The sequence below is a fragment of the Petaurus breviceps genome, unplaced genomic scaffold, assembly GCF_028583685.1.
Source record: "Petaurus breviceps papuanus isolate PSGF00001 unplaced genomic scaffold, PetGlider_PUasm1.0 90977, whole genome shotgun sequence".
Lineage (NCBI taxonomy): Eukaryota > Metazoa > Chordata > Mammalia > Diprotodontia > Petauridae > Petaurus > Petaurus breviceps.
This window is the reverse complement of record NW_027187391.1, coordinates 1,267,671-1,286,979: the sequence shown is the minus strand read 5'-3', so window position 1 is coordinate 1,286,979 and position 19,309 is coordinate 1,267,671. Positions and strand designations below refer to the sequence as shown.

The window sequence follows — 19,309 nt, the reverse complement described above, 5'->3', positions numbered from 1 at the left end:
ACTGTTACGTTACCTTCCTCAGTGAATGTGTATCTCCTATTTTCAGTCCTTTGCTACCATGAAAGTGCTGCTACAGATTTGTGGGTACACACTTCCCTTTTTTCTGACAAACGTCAATGTATGTGTCACAGTATGATTTTTCTCTCAACTCTTGATTCAAACCAGCTAAGCCAGGGTATAATGTTCTCTTATTGTTTCTACTCCCCCTCCCATACCCACTCCCTACTTTTCATACAACTGAAGAAAGAAAAAGGATCATCACCCTGGTATTTTTAATGACCACCTCCTCTATTCTAGCCAAAAATGATCTGTGTCTAGCCTTTGAAATTCCCCAGTATTTTATTTGCATATTTATTTGTTTATTATTATTTAGTTACTGTTATTTGTATATAATTATGTTTATTTGTAGACAATCTCTTTTATAGTCTATTTCTACATACATTTTAACTCTCCTACTAGGTTACAATGCTCTATGAAGTCAAGAGCCTTATCTATTTTTGTCTTTCCTCACCAAGCCTTGCCCCTAGTAGATATTCAATAACTGTTTAACTGTATGAATTGTTTCAATAATACCATCATTAAAATTGTTTTCTTATTAGATACATTCAAAGTGAATCTCAGTTTTAGATAACACAGTGCTAGTCCCCTTTCTTAGTCTACTCATTTGGCAGGCATATAAACACCAGAACATGGGGCTTCCATTCAAAAGCTCTGTAGAGGATGTCATCATGGACCATGTCTAAAGGAAACTACAGAGTAGAGATGTTGTACCTAAAAAATGAAGTCATAAAGCAAACCGGTATGACTTTACTGTAGATAGTGCTGTCTTTGTCTTAGAGCCCCAGCAGCTCCAGTATAATTGATGAATAATTTGTGGGAGGATACAATCATGCCTTTCAAATGAAAAACTATAGAAGAGGCTCCAGCCTGGGTAATGGACTATTTCTGGTTAAGAATATGGAGTTTTAAATGCTTGCTGAGTTCATAAAATGAAGCTGTAAAGAGATGGTTGGAACTCAAAAGCAAATTCAAATGGGAATTTGATTTAAAATTTTAAAATTTGTTTATTCAAAATATTTGCAATATAGCTCTTTTATTTTCAAGTTCACACATGTACATCTATTTAAGAAGATAATAAGGTGACAAGATTACTTGTGGTTTTATATCTTCTAGGAAAATATTCTGTGAATGTATAGTTTGTAAGTCTGAAGTCACTTTTTATGCCAGTGAATACTATACTTGAAGTTAAATAGATGCTTAGAATACTTTGTGGTTACAAATGCTTTCATGCATTACATCTTATTTGATTCTTGCAACTGTACTGTGAGTTAACCAATGAGCAATCATTGTGATCTTCTTTTTGGATATTAGAATTAAACTGAACTCTGTAAACTTTTATTAAGCATCTGCCAATTACTTTACTGGGTATTAGGGAAACATATGTTAAAAAAAGAAAGACACTACATTCAAGAAGGTTACAACCTTCATATAAACTCAGAAATTATGTGAAGTCTGCTAGGTGGTATAATGAATAGAATGCTGGCCTTGAGGTTAGGAAGATCAGAGTTTGAATCTTCCTCAGAACCTGAATAAGCCCCTAATCTTAGTTCACCTCAGTTTACTTTTCTGTAAAATCCATATAGTAATGGCATCTGCCTCAAAGGGTTGTTGTAGAGATCATCTGCGATAATATATGTAAAGTGCTTTGCAAACCTTAAAGTGTAATGTAATCTTAGCTAATGTTATTATTGTTTCAACTTGCCTATAATAAGGAGCTTGTGAAATTTTAAGTAGAATTCTGAACTTGAGATCTCTAATCCAGGGCTCATTCTTTCTTTTATGTCACTGTTTTTTTTTTTTTTTAAGCAATTGGGGTTAAGTAACTTGCTCAAGGTTACATGGCCAGTTATTTCTGTGTGTGGTGCTAAGTATTACAGCCCAGATTCGATCCCAGGTCATCCTGACTCTGGGGCTGGTGCTCTTACTGAGCCACCTGGCTGCCCCTAAGCAATTGGGGTTAAGTAACTTGCTCAAGGTTATACGTCCAGGTGTTTCTGAGTAGGTGCTAAGTGTCTGAGCCCATATTCGATCCCAGGTTATCCTGACTCTGGGGCTGGTGCTCTTACTGAGCCACCTGGCTGCCCCTAAGCAATTGGGGTTAAGTAACTTGCTCAAGGTTATACGTCCAGGTGTTTCTGGGTAGGTGCTAAGTGTCTGAGCCCAGATTCGATCCCAGGTCATCCCGACTCTGGGGCCAGTGCTTTTACTCGCTGTGCTACCTGGCCGCCCCTTATGTCACTCTTATAGATTATGTCTAGTACCCCAGTGGCCCATGATCTCATCAATATGAGCATTTCCTCCACCAGTGCATAACTCAGTCACCGATACCTGTTTCCTCTGCAACTTTCACCAATGTCCTATTAATTTACCATGAGTTGTGGAGAGACCCAAAGTACTAGAGAGACCTTCCTTTTATTCTTTTGTTTTCATAAAGACACTAGTAATGTTTTCCATTAGTTAATATTGCCATTATTTGATTATAGATCAGAGTTTCTTACCCTTTTTTCTGTTGTGGACCATTTGGCATTTTGGTGAGGCCTATAACTAACTTTCTCACAATTATGGTTCTTTTTGAAGTGCAAAAAAATAAACAAAAGAAACCAATTATGTTGAAATATAGTTATCAAAATATTTTTTAAAGTTCACAAACTCCAAACTAAGGAATTTTGTTATAGATATAAAAATATTAATTTGAAATGTCTCTTAGTGTATGCGCTGTGTATAAATATGCATATACACATACATCATTAGCATAAATGAAAAATTTGAAAACTATATTGTTGAAGCCTCATTAATTTTGAAAAAGCTTTCCTCACCTTGTACAAGTCAGTGGCAAGTTGAAGGCCTTGAATCTCAACTTTTTGAACACTTTTCTCACCAATTTGTATTTAGGTCACTGAAGAAATTGAGGATAGTTTATAAGTGCTAGAAATTATGAAAATCAATAGATGATAGGGAAGAAGGAACAGGCTTATTAGTCTTCCCCTTAGAAAAAAACTAATGACTATTCATTCCTTAAAATGATAAAGTAAGAAGAACCTGTTGGAACTAGATTTCCTTCTACTTGGCCTCCAGGAATTCTACCCAGTCCAACCCTGGTAAGGTTTGCCATAGTTCAAACCTCTAACACACTATAAGAGCTCTGTTCTTTATGTTTATGTCTCCTATTTGAAATGTAGTGTCTTGTTTGCTCAGCAGGCCATCCAGCCTAGACCTAGCTTGGTGGTTTGGCCTCTTCCGTTGCTTGTCTGCAGGTGTGACCTTATTCCCTTACCTATAGAGAGTCATACATTTGTAAATACGACTTCTGTTGTATTGCCCCTCTTTTTGATTTTCAGAGATAAAACAGAAACCAGTGAGCAAGTAGATTGTTAAAATATGCTAGATACCATTTCTTTGCAAAATATCACTCATTTCCTTCATAAGGCAAGGGTTTATTTTACATATTATGGACTCCTTTGGCAGTCTAGTGAATTCTATCAACTCCTCAGAAAATGAATAAAATAAAATACATAAGAAAAATAATTATATTGGATACAGTTATCAAATATTTTTAAAAATCAGATTTATAGATGCCAGCTGAACTTTTTGCCCTAAGTTGATAATATAGTTTATAAACCTTTTTTTAGGAGCACAAACTATTTGAGATGTCAGTAGGACAGTATATCCTCAAAGCAGAGCTGAGGAAACTTAAATGAGGAAATGTTATATAGTGTAAATTTTGTGTATAATTCCCTTGTTAGTGTAAGTGCCAGGTCAGACTCAAAGTCCCTTTATTGCCGGTTCAGTAGAGACTGAAATTAGAGCTAACTTGGGTTGGCAGGGCTAAGACTAGCATAAAACTAGGTTTTTGTTTGTTTGTTTTCCAATAGCTTCATTTCTACTAAGGAAGTAGAAGCAGGTTTTTTGTTTGTTTTTCTAAAGCAGGGTAGGCTAAGTAGGTGTTACAAACACAGTTAAGAGATACGCTAAATAAATGAAGCTGTTTCTTTTCTTTTCTAGCCATAACCACATTTTAATTTGCACTCCCAGTCTCAGTACATTCTATAATCTGGCTTCAGTAATATTCAGAGGAGACAATTAGTATTGTTGGCTAAGTAAGGACATTTCCATGTGTAGTAGGAATGTCCCACAGAAATCAGGATGTTTGAGGACCCTTAACTCTTCCCACATTCAACTTGTTTTGGCAGTCCCTTAGGGATTCAAGGCTTAGCCCCAGAGTAGACAAATGAATTCATACAGGCCTTGTCTTATGAACACTCTCTTACACCCAACTGCTTCCTAGTCACTGTTGACTCAGAGTATCTCTCCTTCATGAAAGCTCCTGTTTTTTTGTCATTTGGATTTCTAGTTATCTTCTCATTTATTCTATCTGAAAACGATGTAGCCGAAATTGAGTTTAAAGACCTGATTCCTTATGCAAATCAGAATTTTTACATAATTAGAGCTGGACCAGATAGAACATATCCTTTATTTTTATAATCAGGAAGCTGAGGCCCCCTAAAATGAAGCAACTTGCCCAGTATCACACTATAAGTAACAGATCTTGGACTATACCACACATCTCTCGACTCCTCATTTAACATTGGGTTCACCACAAATTTTGAGTTCTAATGGTTATATTGATTTAGAAGATTTCTATACTTTTAATAATTACTTAACTACTTTCCTTTATGCTCCTCTATTTTTTAAAGTTTGTAGATGGTTGTTCATTTGGGGGGCGGGGTTTGGATCCATAGTAATTCTACGTTGCTTTCAGGATAAAATATATAATCTTTATTTGGCATTTAAATCTCTTTATGACCTTCCCTCTTCTTACCTTTCCAGTCTTCTTGCACTTTACTCCTCTCTACAAACTCTTTGCAACCAGCTTCCTTGTACGTAATATTCATCTTCTGACTTCATGCCTTTTCATTGGTAGTACCCTCTGCCTGAAATAATCTGCTTCTTTACTAGCCTCTTAGCTGGCTTGATTTCCCTCAAGACTCAAATTATATCCCACTTTCTTTATTGGGCCTTTTTTCCCTCTCTTCCCCCTTCCAGGCCCTTCTCTCTGAGGTTACCTTCCATATATTTTATAAATAACTTGTATGACATATCTCTCATTAGAGTGTGCTTCCTAAAGACAAGAACATATATGTTTTTGCTTTCCTTTGCATCCTTAGTATAGTTCTCAGCATATAAATTGACTGCAGGATGAATTTCCTTCAAAATTGAGAGTAAATAGACTTGCATATGAGGTGAATAGAATAGTAACTTGACTTATTTCTTGTAGATTCAGGCGATTGAAGTCAGATGAGAGAATTTTCAAGTAAAATTCATTTTGTAACAATTTGCCTTTAAAAACACAAGGATATTTTCTAACAAAAGCTTTGAATGCTTTAGGTTTGTGTGAAATAAGAGTTTAAATGTTTCTTTATTGTGAGCTATTAATTTTTAAAAGTAATTTTCATTAGTGATGAAGTAATCTGAAGTAATGAGACAGATGGCATTTTTAAACATGTTGGGTCCCACATGTAAAATGGAAAGTTTTACTAAGAAACCATTCTGCCTTTGCTTTTTTTGGTCATCAACAATAAGCAGTGTTTTTCTCCTTAGATGTTTCCTACTACCGAAGCTGTTTATATGAAAAAGTGTCTTGTTATGGACAAAATGACATCAGTCTTGTCTATACTTTGCTCACTCCAAGCTTTGGACCTTTTTTTGCATGCTTCCATTTATATGCACAGACCTGAGTTTTTTGTATGCCCTCAAATTAAAGGCTATTTTGGAAATTTTGGCTCAAGTTAGATACTGCTTATCCAAGTTAAAAGTCGATTCTCAATGAACTAAACCGACTACTGGAGGATATGTGGATTAAGCCCCAAATCTTTAGTTATTGGTTTAAATTTACCTATTCTCTTTTTATAATATAAAATAAGCAGTAACATTAAATAATTTTTAAAAATTAATTTTGAATATACTTTAAATTGCTACTAGAACTAGGAATGGTCAGAAGGTTATAAGAAAGAATGGGCAAGGATGATTTTCTCCTGAAAAATGAAGGATTTCCTGTTTATATGTTATAATTTAAGCCCAAAATATGACTAACATCAACATTAATCACATTGTGGATGCAAGAGTTCAGAATTTCATTTAGCCAGCTTATGATAATATCAACTTTATGGCATGTGTTAAGACTTTTCTGGTTAATCTATTTTTAATTGTGGTTTGTAATATTACCTGGCTAATGGCAGTAGTCATTCAATCTATATTACAGGTATGACTTAATCCATTTGAAAATAGCTTCTCTAAAATTACCAATTTTAACAAGAAATAGTATTTTAGTCACTTGGAATTGCCCCAAACTTCACCCAAAATTAGTTGTTTAGTTGACATCACTAATTTCTGCATATTAGATTAATCTGTCTATTCCTGTCTTATACTAACTATAAGTAACCAGACAGTGGCTGCCAGATATTCTTTTGTCCATGATGCCATTGGTTCCTTTATGTTGGTCTGTGATAGTTAAGCTCTTAGTCTATGGTCATGTGCCCTCTTGCTGTCATTTTCATGACCCCTTAGAGTTAGATTTTGCTAATATTGCTCATTCTTTCATTGTCTTTTTCTTTTAAAAAAGACTAATAAGTAATGGGTCTATTATAAATATAGATAGGTGGTACAGTGGGTAGAATGCCCGATCTAGTGTCAAGATGATTTCAAATCCAGCCTTAGACATTGATTAGCTGTGTAATCCTAGGCAAGTCATTTCACTTTTGTTTGCCTCAGTTTCCTCATATGTAAAATGGGGATACTAATAGCATCCAATCCCCTCCCCATCCTAGGCTTTTATTTGTGAGGATCAAATGAAATAATTATTGCAAAATCCTTAGCACAGTGTTTGGCACATAGTAAATGCTATAAAATATTAGCTTGTATTATATGGTATATCTGAATTTCAGCAAACTATTTCAGAAGTTTTTCTTATGATGTTTTCTCATGGACAAGATAGAAAAATGTGACTTGTTTATAAGGTAGTTAGGTTGATTCATAGATGGTTGGGCTATATGCTCCATATTAATTAAGGGTATGTATGTTAACCTGAAAGGAGACATTACTGCATGTTTCAGGATTCTTTTCTTGACCCTGTCCTGATGAGCTTTACTTTTTTAATTGGTGACTTGAGTGGAGATATTAATGGCCCACTGATTAGATGTGTGTATGAATGATAATTGTATCATACATTGTATGGCAGAATCAGGGTACAAAAAGATTGGAAACAATGGTACAGTGCACTCAGTTGAACAAGATGAAGCTTAAAAGAGGTAAATATAAAAATTATGCAATTAATATAAAACAATCAACATACAAAGTATAATAACAGGGAAATGACTAGACAGAAGCATATGAATTAGGAATTTTACTTAAATGCAAGCTCATTGTAAATCAGAAATTTAAGATTGCCTTCCAAAAAGCTTACTGTCATTTTGGACTGCATGACTGTAAATAGTCAAAATCAAGGACTGGGTAATAGTTCCACTATACCCTACATCTTCAATTTTGGTTGCTGTACTTTGAGCTATAATGACAAATTGAATCATATCCAGTGAAAGATGATCAGTATGCTGAGGGTATATGACATGGTAGCCAACAAAGCATGGCAACATAAAGCTGCATAAGAAAGGCATAGGGAGAATTTTGGGAAGATAGTAGAGATAAATAATAAAAGGGGCACAACTGGGGTCTTCCTGGGACAGCTCAAGAAGGTTGGAAGAATAATCCCAGGACAAGGTTTGGTCCCTGTGAAGAGTAAACACCTCCAGGTTAGGTTCCATTTTAACAACAACCCCCAAGTCCTGGGGTTGGTTTGAGAGGCTGCCTCTGCCCCAGCCACAGGAACTTTTATCCCAGGGATAATGAGGGGAGTTGGGCATTGGAGCCTGGGAAGATTGAAGGAACCTTTGCTTATAAGGAACACCAGACCCAGCTGTGCTGCAAAGAGTAGCAGGTGCTAGAAGGAACTAGCATGCGCCCATTGAGTGCAGAAGCAGTGGGGCAGAAAGCCCCTGGCTGTGACCACTCACAGGAGTTTGGAGGTTTGGCTTGGGTTCTAGACTAGAGGGGAGAATTAAAGATCTGGGGCAAGAGGTACTATTTCCCATAGCCAAGGGTTAGAGGTGCTTACAAAATTTAAGCTAATAAGAAAAAAAAAGTGCACAGGCAAAAGAGAAAGAATCCAGTCATAGAAAGCTATTGTAGGAATAGAGATGACCACAGTTCATCTTCAGAGGAGGATATTGAAGTAAAGAAACCCCCAAAGAGTAATGTCAAATGGTCACCTGCCCAAAAAGAATTCATAAAAGATCTTTAAAAAGACTTTAAAAATCAAATGAGAGAGATGGAGGAAAAACTAAAAACAAAATAAGAATAATCCAAGAAAAACAAGAAAGGTATAAAAGGAAAGTCAACCAATTAGAAAAGGAGATGGAGAATCTTAAGAAAATGACACCTTGAAAATTAGAATTGGGCAAAGTGAAGCCAGTGAAATTATAAGAGATCAAGAAATAACTAAACAAAACATGAATAATGAAAAAATAGAAGAGAAAGTGAAACATCTTATAAGAAAAACAACGGATTTGGAGAATAGATCAAGAAGAGAAAATATAAAATGATTGGACTAACTGGAAGTTACAATCAAAAAAAGAAATTTGATACAATAACACAGGACATAATTAAAGAAAATTGTCCTGAACCATTAGAACAAGGGAAAAAAGTAGAAATATAAAAAAAAAAATCCATTGATCACCAATTAAAAGAGATTCTATGAGGAAAACTCATAGGAATACCATAGTCAAAATCTGAAACCCCTAGCTCAAGGATAAAATATTAAAAGCAACAAGATTAAAATAATTTAAATATCATGGTGCCACAATAAGAATTACACAGGACCAAGCAGCAGAGACATTTAAGTACCACAGATCTTGGAACACAACATATCGAAGAGCAAGAGAATTGGGATTCTGACTGAAAATGTCATACCCTGCAAAGTTAAGTATCATCTTGAATGAAAAAAATGGGCATTTGATAAACTGTCAGACTTTCAAGACTTTGTTTTAAAAGTCCTGAACGTAGTAGAATATTCGACATAGAAGAACCAAGAGAAATATAAGGCACCTACAAAAAACTGATTATAAAGGATTCATAAGGACAGACTATTTACTTTTTTATGTATGTAAAATGTATGTCTAAGATTCTTGTTAATAATTGGGTAACTCATAAGAAAGATTGGGGTAAACCTGAGTATGATATGAATTAAAAATGTAAAACCCTTAGGAACAATTAAAAAAAGTATTTTATAAAAATAAGGTGCAAGAGGAAGAATCAACATAGAAGAATTAGATGCATATTATATATATATATATATATATATATATAATTTAGAAGAGTATAAAAGTCTTCTAAATTCAGATAAAATACAACACTAGGAGCATAGGGAAGAGGTAGAGGACAAGGGAGGGATCTTTAGAGTAGAAGTTGAGGGAATAAATAAAAGGGGGGTATGGAAGGGTGTTTAGATTTATGGGAATGGGAGGATAGGGGAGGGGCCCTTGGAGGGGCATAGACAAGTAACAGGAGGGCAAAGTAGTGGATAGAAGTAAAGTAGAGGAGGCAGGAGGGATAGGAAACAAGAGATATGCACAAACATAAAAACAAAGATGAGGAGTAGAATATATTTGGGAAACTATATGTCTATATATGTATGTATATATGTTTATGTATATATTTATAGCAAAAGAGAAACATATCTAAACTTTATTGTAGCCTTATGGGAGGTGGGGGAAGGGAGAAAAGAAAATAGTAAAAAAAAAAGTGCACAGCAGAGAACAAAAGAAAAACTAACAAGGAAGCAAAGAAAAGATGCACAATTCTCAACACCATGTGTATTATTTATCATACAAGCTTTCTTGAAATAAAAATTTATTCTTATGTATTTTGAATCTTATCATATAGTCTGCTGCGCTTTTTCTTTCTTTGTATTTAAATTCGAATATTCAAGTTTATTATGTTTTTGTTTCTTTTCTCTATTTTGTATTTGTATTCTGATCCTTGAGTCTAAAATTTTTTAAAAAGGCATAACTTGGGGCAGCTAAGTGGCACAATAGATAGAGTACTGGCCTTGGAGTCAAGAGGACCTGAGTTCAAATTCAGCCTCAGACACTTAGTACCTGTGTGACCCTGGGCAAGTCACTTAACTCTGAATTGCCTCCGCCATCACCACCACCACCACCACCACCACCACCACCACCTCCTCATAAAAAGAAAGGCACAACTTAAACATCCAGGAACTGGAAGGTAATAGATTCTCTGTACTCTGCCCTCATCAAACCATGTCTTGAGTATAAAGTTCACTTCTGGGCACTGTATCTTAGAGAGCTGCACAGTATCTAGAGAAGGGCAACTAGGATGCTGAAGTATTTTAAGAAAATGTCATATGAAGATGAATTGAAGGAAAAGGGAGCACTTAATCTAGAGAAGCCCGAGGCAGGGGTTAATAATAGCTATATTTAAGTATATGAAATGTTGCCATGTAGAAGAGAGATTAGGCTTATTATGTTTGGCTAAAGGCTAGAAGGAGGAGTGATGGGTGGAAATTGCAAAAGGGAAAAAAGAAACTTCCTAAAAATGAGGAGCTATCCAAAGTGAAATGGGCTGCTTTGGAAGGTAATGGGTCTACTTTGTTCCAGAAGGCGGAAAGGACTAATGGGTGGAAACTATGGTGAGCCAAGATCTCCTGTCCTGTAGGGAAGAGTCTTCTAAAATTGAACATTGTCCAAAAAAATGAAATGATTTTCCTTTTGAGGAAGGGAATTCTATGTCATAGAAGTATTAGGCAGTGGCTTGCTGATCAGATATCTTTAAAAAGAATGAGTGGGTTCCTACATTCGTTTGGAGTGGGGTCAGACTAAATGTGGTTGTTCTCTCTTTCCTGTTGGTATTAATTATTGCATGTAAATAATACTGATGAAACCTGTCAAGAAGTTTGTCAAGAGTATATTGATTGTTGTACATATGCACATTATTATTTTACAGGAAGTTAGGTTTGACCCCTACGCTGCTAATATGTAGCTGGGCCTGGCCATTTTTGCCTTACTAATTAATGCCAAGTTCTATCAGCTAGCCACTCTAGGGTTGTGCTTGATCTTGTTTTCTACATTTTTTTCTACCTACAAATAATTAGTCAGTGTTTGTTTAGGTTCTGTGTCATGAGAACCATTATGAAAGATAAATCTGAGGTCTGTTATTTAGTATAGTTGCATCAGAGGGCTAGACCAATTGCTTTCCAGTTTCCACTTGAAATATTTAAACAAAAATGAATAAACTGGTGAAGAGAGATCCCACAAACTCCATACTATTGTAGGAACTTTATTCATTTGCCAATACTAAGCTCATTTACTTGTAAATGATTCATTTTAAGAGGTGGACAAGAACATCTCTGTTGTGGAGGGGGAAAGAGTTTCCCAAGATCCACATTTCCAAGAGCTACCAGACATTTGCTGCTTTAAGTAGAACTTTGCATGAATGCATGCGCGTTTGTGTGTGTGTACGTGTGTGTGTGTGTGTGTTTGAGAGAAAAATAGATGGACAGATAGGCAGATAGAAACTGAGACAGAGATAGAGTCAGGCATAAAGAGGCAGAGGCATAGAGGGGAAATAGAAAAAGGAGAGACAGGTAGGGGAGATAGAAATAGAGAGACAGAAAAACTGAGAACATGGAAAAAGTGAGAGTGCAAAAAGAAGGTGAGAGAATAAGAGCAAAAAGAGGGAGCGAGAGAAGATAAAGAAATAGAGAAAGAGACAGGGAGAGATATAAAGAGGCACAGGCAGAGATATAGAGAGACAGAACAAAAATATTGAGATAATGTAAAAAAGAGGGAGAGAATATAAAAAGGAAGAGAGAGTAGATCAAAAAGAGGGGAGGAGAGGATAGAGACAGAAAAGAGAGACAGACAGAGACAGAGAGAGAAAGAGGCAGAGATAGAGAGATAGAAAACAGAAATATTGAGTGATAGTGTATTAAAAGATGGAGAGGATAAAAAAAATACAAGAAACTAAAAGAAAGGTGGGAAGGAGAGGGTAACAGAGAGACAGGGATAGAGAGAAGGATTTTCTCTATATCAAGTGAAGTTTAGGGAAAGGTTTCTAATAATGCACATGGTTTGGATCTTTTTGTGTTGTTGTCTCCCTCAGCTGAATGTGGAATGCCCATAGCCTTTGTGGGTTCACTTCTGCCTCAATTTGCTTTAAACCATTAAGCAAAGCTACAAAAATGAAAATGGGCTTTAGGCACAGTGTGTGTGTGTGTGTGTGTGTGTGTGTGTGTGTGTGATGTTGAGGAGTCAGGTATCACGGTATATAGTTTAGTGAAATTATGAAATACTGTTGTTTCTTTTTAGAATGCTTTTGTTAGGCATCGTTTATTTTATACTCTTTGTCTGTTATAGGTCTCAAATGCCATTCATCTGTCTGAATTGTCTGAATTAGAATGATAATCAGAAAGCTTGTGTGATGTCATAAATCCTGTTTGACGAGACCTTAGAATCCTTATGATTGATACTCATGTATACATTCTAATCCCACCTGAAGCGTGGTAGAGTAGAAAGACTAGTCTTTGAGTCAGGACATGTAAGGTTCAAGTCTTGGCTCTGTCCTTGTGACCTTTTGTCCGTCACTTAGCCTTGGTTCTCCTTTTGGTAAAATGGGAGTGTCACACTACTTGCTTCAGAGAGCTTTATAACAGGAAGGATTTGTACACACAGCACTATGTAAAAAGCAATTTGTTATCATTATTCTTAATTTTGTAGTTGGTTATTCTTTTTAGTCATGTCTGACTCTTTGTGACCCCATTTGGAGTTTCCTTGGCAAAGATTGGAGTGGTTTGCCATTCCTTTTTCCAGCTCATTTTACATATAAGGAAGCTGAGGCAAACAGCGTTCAGTGACTTGCCCAAGGTCACAGAGGTAGTAAGTGTCTGAGGCCAGATTTGAACTCAGATTTTTCTGACTCCAGGCCTGGCATTCTATCCACTGTGCTACCTAGCTGCTCCATTCTTAACTTTACCAGACCATTGAAAAGGCTACCATGGGACAGCTATCCAGTAATTCATGGGCTAAATCGTTGAGGTTGAGAACAACTATGGCCCACAGTCTTGGAAGAGCTGCCTAGTGACCTTCAATCATGATGTTTACACAAAGGAGAGAATAAAGAAACAAACATTTATTCAGTGCCTACTGTGTGCCAGTTGCTCAGAATTTTAGAAATATTATCAATATTATCTCATTTGATAAAAGACAAAAGAGTTGTTCACTTATTAGGGTTAGTGATAAACGAGGATGTATGATTAAAGCACAATAATTTGTGTGTGTGTGTGTGTGTGTGTGTGTGTGTGTGTGTGTGTGTATACCAAACAGATTGTTTTGATCTCATTTCCAAGGAAGTAATCCCTGGTCACCAGACCAGATAGCTTAATTAAGTCTTTCTGCCTTCCTGAATTATTGGTGCATGCATATATTTCCTGTATACTTTTATGAAAGTAAATATCTAGATTAAATTTTGTATATATTTATTATAATTTTATTTTCCTTCTAAATAAAGAATATGGTAAAACATTTATTGACTCAGCCAAGTTTCTCTGTGTTGAAAGCAGCTAAAATGCATATCTATCTTTATTTATCCTTTGGGACCTGAAATTCCTTTCCAGAAGGATAATAAAGAATGTGGTATTTGTTTATCACAGTGAGGTACTAGGATAAGTGGGTGGAGTAAAAACCAAAATTTCTATTTTAGAAAACCAGAAAGAAATAAAATATAGATTTTTTGAATCTACATACAAATATATATGTAGTATATATTATGTTTAATTAAAATTGGTAGTTTAGGTTTTTTCTTACAGATTTTAGATTATTGAATATTGTATTTAGCTATATAAGCATTTATGGGTAAAAACATCCACAACATTCTTATACATGTTTTGGGGAAGGAAATTTTGTGTTTGTGGAGTCACTGAAAACTTTTCTTTCATAAACCATAGGTATGAACCCCTATAAACGTATCATCACATATATGTATAAATACATATGTATAGCTTTGTGAACATCTTGATCTTGAAACAGATTTTCCAGTGTGACATGCTACATCTGAGGAGGATATAGTCATCTTTGAGAGCTTTGCTAACTCTTTCAGCACCAGTTATTTAATTGAATTAGCAATTTTCTTAATACTAAGGTCTTAGTATGACAGTTCAAACTTAGGGAAATGCTTCTGTCTTTGGAATAACTTAATGATAGGCAATTTGTATCCATTTGCCCATTTTGGACAAAAGAAATTACTATATGCTATTGGATTCAATTAAGCAAACATTTATTTAGTGTATAATATGGACCTAGTAATGCACTTAAGTGCTAGGGTTATAATGATGAGGAAATGACAAAGCTAACAAATTAATCAATGAATATTTATTAAGTGCTTACCATGTGTCAGGCACTGTGCTACATGATAGGGGATACAAAGACTAAAAATGAAATGTTCCTTGCCATAAAAGTACTCTATTCTAGTAAAGAAAACAACACAAACATGTCTATCTACACATATATGTACATATGTATTTGTGTGTATATATGTGTGTGCATGTGTATGTGTGTGTGTGTGTGTGTGTGTGATATTCAAAGAAGGCAAGATCATTTCATGGGTGGGGGGCACGAGTAGCTGGGGAGTCCCATCCCTCAGGAGTGTGTACTCTTAATAGAGGTGACAAGATATATTTAAAAGTAAGTATGGAACAGGGTACAATGTGATGCAGAAAGTCCAGAAAAGTGGCAAAAGAAAAATTTAGGAGGAAGAGATTTGGGAAGACCTTATAGAAAAAGTGGTACCATAATTGATCCTTGAAAGAAGAAATGAATTAAATAAAGAGAAAGGTAGAGCAAAAACATTTTAGGTTTGGGGGAATGGCCTTAAAGAATTGATGGAGCCAAGTCTGAGACTGGGAAACAGTTTGACAGGTTTACCTGAAATATAGAATCCATGAAGAAAAATAGTGCAAAACAAAGCAGCAAACATATCCTGAAGCCAGAATGCAAAAGACCTGGAATACCAACTTGAGAAATTTTTGCGTATTTAACTTCATAAAACCAAATTAGGTATTTATTTCAAGAAAGTTACAAAATTTTGAAAGTATATTCCTTCCATCAAGTTACTTTAGTGAGTAAAAATAAATATCTGGAAATCTCAGGAATACTGACAAGGGCTACAAGATAAATATAAAATTAGTTGATTATTATATGCTTAGAAATTTCAACTAAAAATACAAAAATTCTTCCTACTTCACACTCGGTCATGCAATAGGTAACAGCGAGATAGTAAAAAGTTTTCGAAAAAGGGTTGTGATGTTATCAGACATCTATTGAAGGATTAATATGGCAGTTGTATGAAGAAAGAGAGGCAGCATAGCATAGTAAATATATAACTGCTAGCCCTGAAGCCCGGAATCCCTAGATTTAAGTCCTGTTTCTGACTTGTACTGGCTATGTGACTCTGGGTAATTCATTTAACCTCCCAATGCCACTTGCAACTCTCTTTATATATTACAGCAAAGGCACAAACTTACATTGATAAAGGGAGTTCTTCACCAGAAGCTCCAAGGACTGATGAAAAGACATGTGTAGTCAGAGTAAAGGGAAGAAGAGAGAAAGGAAGAGAGGAAGGAGGGGAAGGAGAGAGGAAGGAATGAAGGAAAGAATTGACCATTTCTTTTTCCAGCTCCTTAAGATAAAGTGTGGTTTCATTCTCTGGATGCTTTCTTTCTGTCCCCAGCATCTTTTTAATTTTTGTTACAGGTAGCACAGCAGATAAGTGCTAAACTTGGACTTTCACTTCAGACTCTTACCAACTGTGTGACTCTGGACAAGTAATATCATTTCTCTGAGCCTCAGTTTCCTTGTCTGAAAAATGGAGGTCATAATACCACGTATCTCACAAGGTGTCTGTAAAGATCAAATTAGATAATATATTCAAAATACTTTGCAAACCTTAAAGTTACATAAATATCAGCAGTTATTATTATCTTCAAATACTGTATTACTTTGCTTTTCTAGCTCTCTATATTTTCTCTATCATGTGTTCATATTACTTAAGTCATAATCACAACTCTGTGTATTTATAACCTATATTTGAATGTATTAGACATTGCTTCTATCTCTACTTTATTGCTGCTTCCCACCCTTTACATTCTTTTCTTTGTTTTGTCCACCAGTTTGGGGGTGTGCCAACTGCAGAGTGACGCTCTCCAGCCCTTCTGGGACTTTTACCTCTCCATGCTACCCCAATGAATACCCAAACAGCCAGGTTTGCATGTGGACACTCCGAGCTCCAACTGGATACATCATTCAGATAACATTCAATGATTTTGATATTGAAGAAGCTCCCAATTGCATTTATGATTCATTATCCCTTGACAATGGAGAGAGCCAGACTAAATTTTGTGGAGCAACTGCCAAAGGATTATCGTTTAACTCAAGTGCGAATGAGATGCATGTGTCCTTTTCAAGTGACTTTAGCATCCAGAAGAAAGGCTTCAATGCCAGTTATATCAGAGGTATGTAAACTGAAAGAAGTGCCAAGCTTCTGCTTTTATTTAACATGTGTTACAATAAACAGACAACAGAACCTGAAGACAGACTTAAGCTCTTCTGTATGTAAGTGTATGATTTGAATTTGACTTTCAGGGCAAGAATGTGTCAAAAGTGCACAATATATAGATACGAGGTCCAGGATTTGGATACAGTAGGACTGTATTACTTTAGATTGTTTAGATATACAAGACATAAAGACTATTTGGAATACACACAAGTATTTTCTGTTAGTAATTGGGTCTTTGTAATTACAACATTAACTCAGCAGTCGATTTTAAACATCCACACTGGTGGATTACTTTTTGATTTTTGTAATGCTGCCCTTTCAAGATTTATACTAGGGTACAAGATAGAATGTGAGCATGATAATTATTATAAATAAGGCATTATAGAATAAGAACTTTGATATTCAGCAAATAGGTCCTGTTAGTGCCCTGATCTCCATGCTCTCCCTACTTTTTCTTGCAGTTCAGTTGAACGTAGACTGTGTAAGTGATCCTGGACAAGTTGCTTAATCTCTCAGTAACTCAGGTAGCTCTCTTAAATGATAATTAACAAGACAGGTGCTAATCTGCCCTGGTAGAGGCAATTTGATTTGGGGACCAATGAAATCACAGGTCCAGCAAAAAAAAAAAAGATTACATTATTTTCTGTTATAGAAAGAATTAGAAAGTATATTCATAATTCAACTTTACAGACCAAAGTAAATAGTATGGTTTTAAATATAGGAATCTTATGAAACTTTTGACTTTAGAGAAAGAAAAAGAAACATCTTTATAACAGCTTTTTAAAATAATCTTATGATGAATCTCAAGTAATTGAAGCAAAATGCCTCCCAAATTCTTAAGGGAGATGATGTTTTTAGTATGGTATGTTATTTTATTTACCACAGCACATATGTGGCTTCTTGAAAATTACTCATATCTAATACTATATGTGACATACCCTCCAAGCATGTTTTAAACTGTGATCCTGGTTACTTAAGAAAGTAATAGAAATGATTTTCTTCTTCACATTTGGGAATATCTTAATCAGCACAGAAGGGAGAAAGACTCCTAGATATTTTTATTTTATACTGTTTGTACCCACCTTAAGGGAAAAATAAAACATATTCTGATACCTTTGAAAAACTGCAAGGAGGCCATGTTAGGATAGCAGTTAGAAACAACTCTTTGCTTTCATTTAACTCTCCTGTTGAGAGGGTCAGGGGTCACTGATACAATCCTCACCCCTTCCCGCATGTGGATGACACAAATTTGTTCTTCAGTACTCCCAGCCTTCTCATCCATGCCTTACTAGAAAGAAAATTTGACCTGTTGTTATTTAATAGGGAAGTTTTACATTCTTATTAGTTTAAAAAGTTTTCTGTTTCAACAATGGGTTGTTAATCTCATCCTCCATTTTTGAATTTAGAATTTTCATGGCAGTTGTTCTAACGTTGAAGTGAACCAATAAATAAAACAGCATTAAAAAAGATAATGTTTTAGAGCAGAGCAAATATTTCTGAGATGACAAAATGCTAGCTTAAGGGTGCTTTTTTTTTGGCTTCTCCCATGGCAAATGTCTCTGTTAAAAAAAATGATCATTATGAACTCTAGCCCAATCCAAGAAAATTTTGACTGACCACCTTTAACTATCAGCACCAAATTGGATTGGATCCTAAGGGGAGAAAGATTCAGAATCTGAAAACCTATCCGTGGTTTGGTTACTTATTACTAACTCTACAGCTTTGGGCAAGTCATTTGACCTCTCCACTCTTCATGGAAAGCCTGTAGAAAAGGAATTAGGGTTTTTCTGTTTAACTCTAGAGGACAGATCTAAGGACAGGTGGAAGTGGCTGAGAAAAATATTTCAGTTTGATATAAGGAAAAATTCCTAACAATTAGAGTTATATAAAAATGGAAATGACTAGTTTGAGAGGTATTAGTTCCTGTTTAGTTGTTGAATATATTATAAACTATTCTTGGTACACACAAATCTCACAGTCTTGTGAATTCTTTTTTGAAAAGGTTTTCTAATTCACCTTTACTTTGTATTAGGTCTGTTGCCCAAGCAAGTAGAGAAAAACAGAAATAATTTTTCCCTTTTCTAGTCCTTCAGAAAGTTCTTCCTTTTTTTTCTTTTTATTCAGAGAATTCCTTTCATATTTTTTATTCCCTTACAGCTCTTCTTGAGAGAGCCAAAATTTCCCTGACTTATTTGAATGAGAAACAGTTGAAAATTTGATGAGGGGAGAAAAAAAATTGCTTAGTGAAAACTTTCTCTCTTTTTTCTTCCTATCTTTCCTGATAATAACCATGCCTTTTATTTTATAAAAAGATAACACAAAGTCTCTCATGCTATTTTTGCGGAAAATATGGAGTGATATAGAATAAAACTGTTAGGTGGGATCAGAATCTGTGGTTTTAGTGATATTAGACATTATCTGATGAGCTACAGGTAGTTCTAGATGACAAAATAGATCTCTCTGTCTCTGTCTCTCTTTCTCTGTCTCTCTCTGTCTCTCTCTCTCTCTCTCACACACACACACACACACACACACACACACACACACACACACACACACACACACACACACACAC

General features: G+C 35.4%; 1 protein-coding gene across 6 annotated transcripts in view; it reads left to right on the top strand.

Moving 5' to 3' along the window:
• Positions 1 to 19,309, top strand: part of ADGRG6 (adhesion G protein-coupled receptor G6) — a 186,545-nt gene that overhangs the window by 70,721 nt on the left and 96,515 nt on the right. For all 6 annotated transcript variants that reach the window (XM_069077470.1, XM_069077473.1, XM_069077471.1 and 3 more), the window contains one exon: positions 16,349 to 16,690. In XM_069077470.1, coding sequence (XP_068933571.1) covers positions 16,349 to 16,690 — 342 coding nt within the window. The remainder of the gene's footprint in view (positions 1 to 16,348; positions 16,691 to 19,309) is intronic.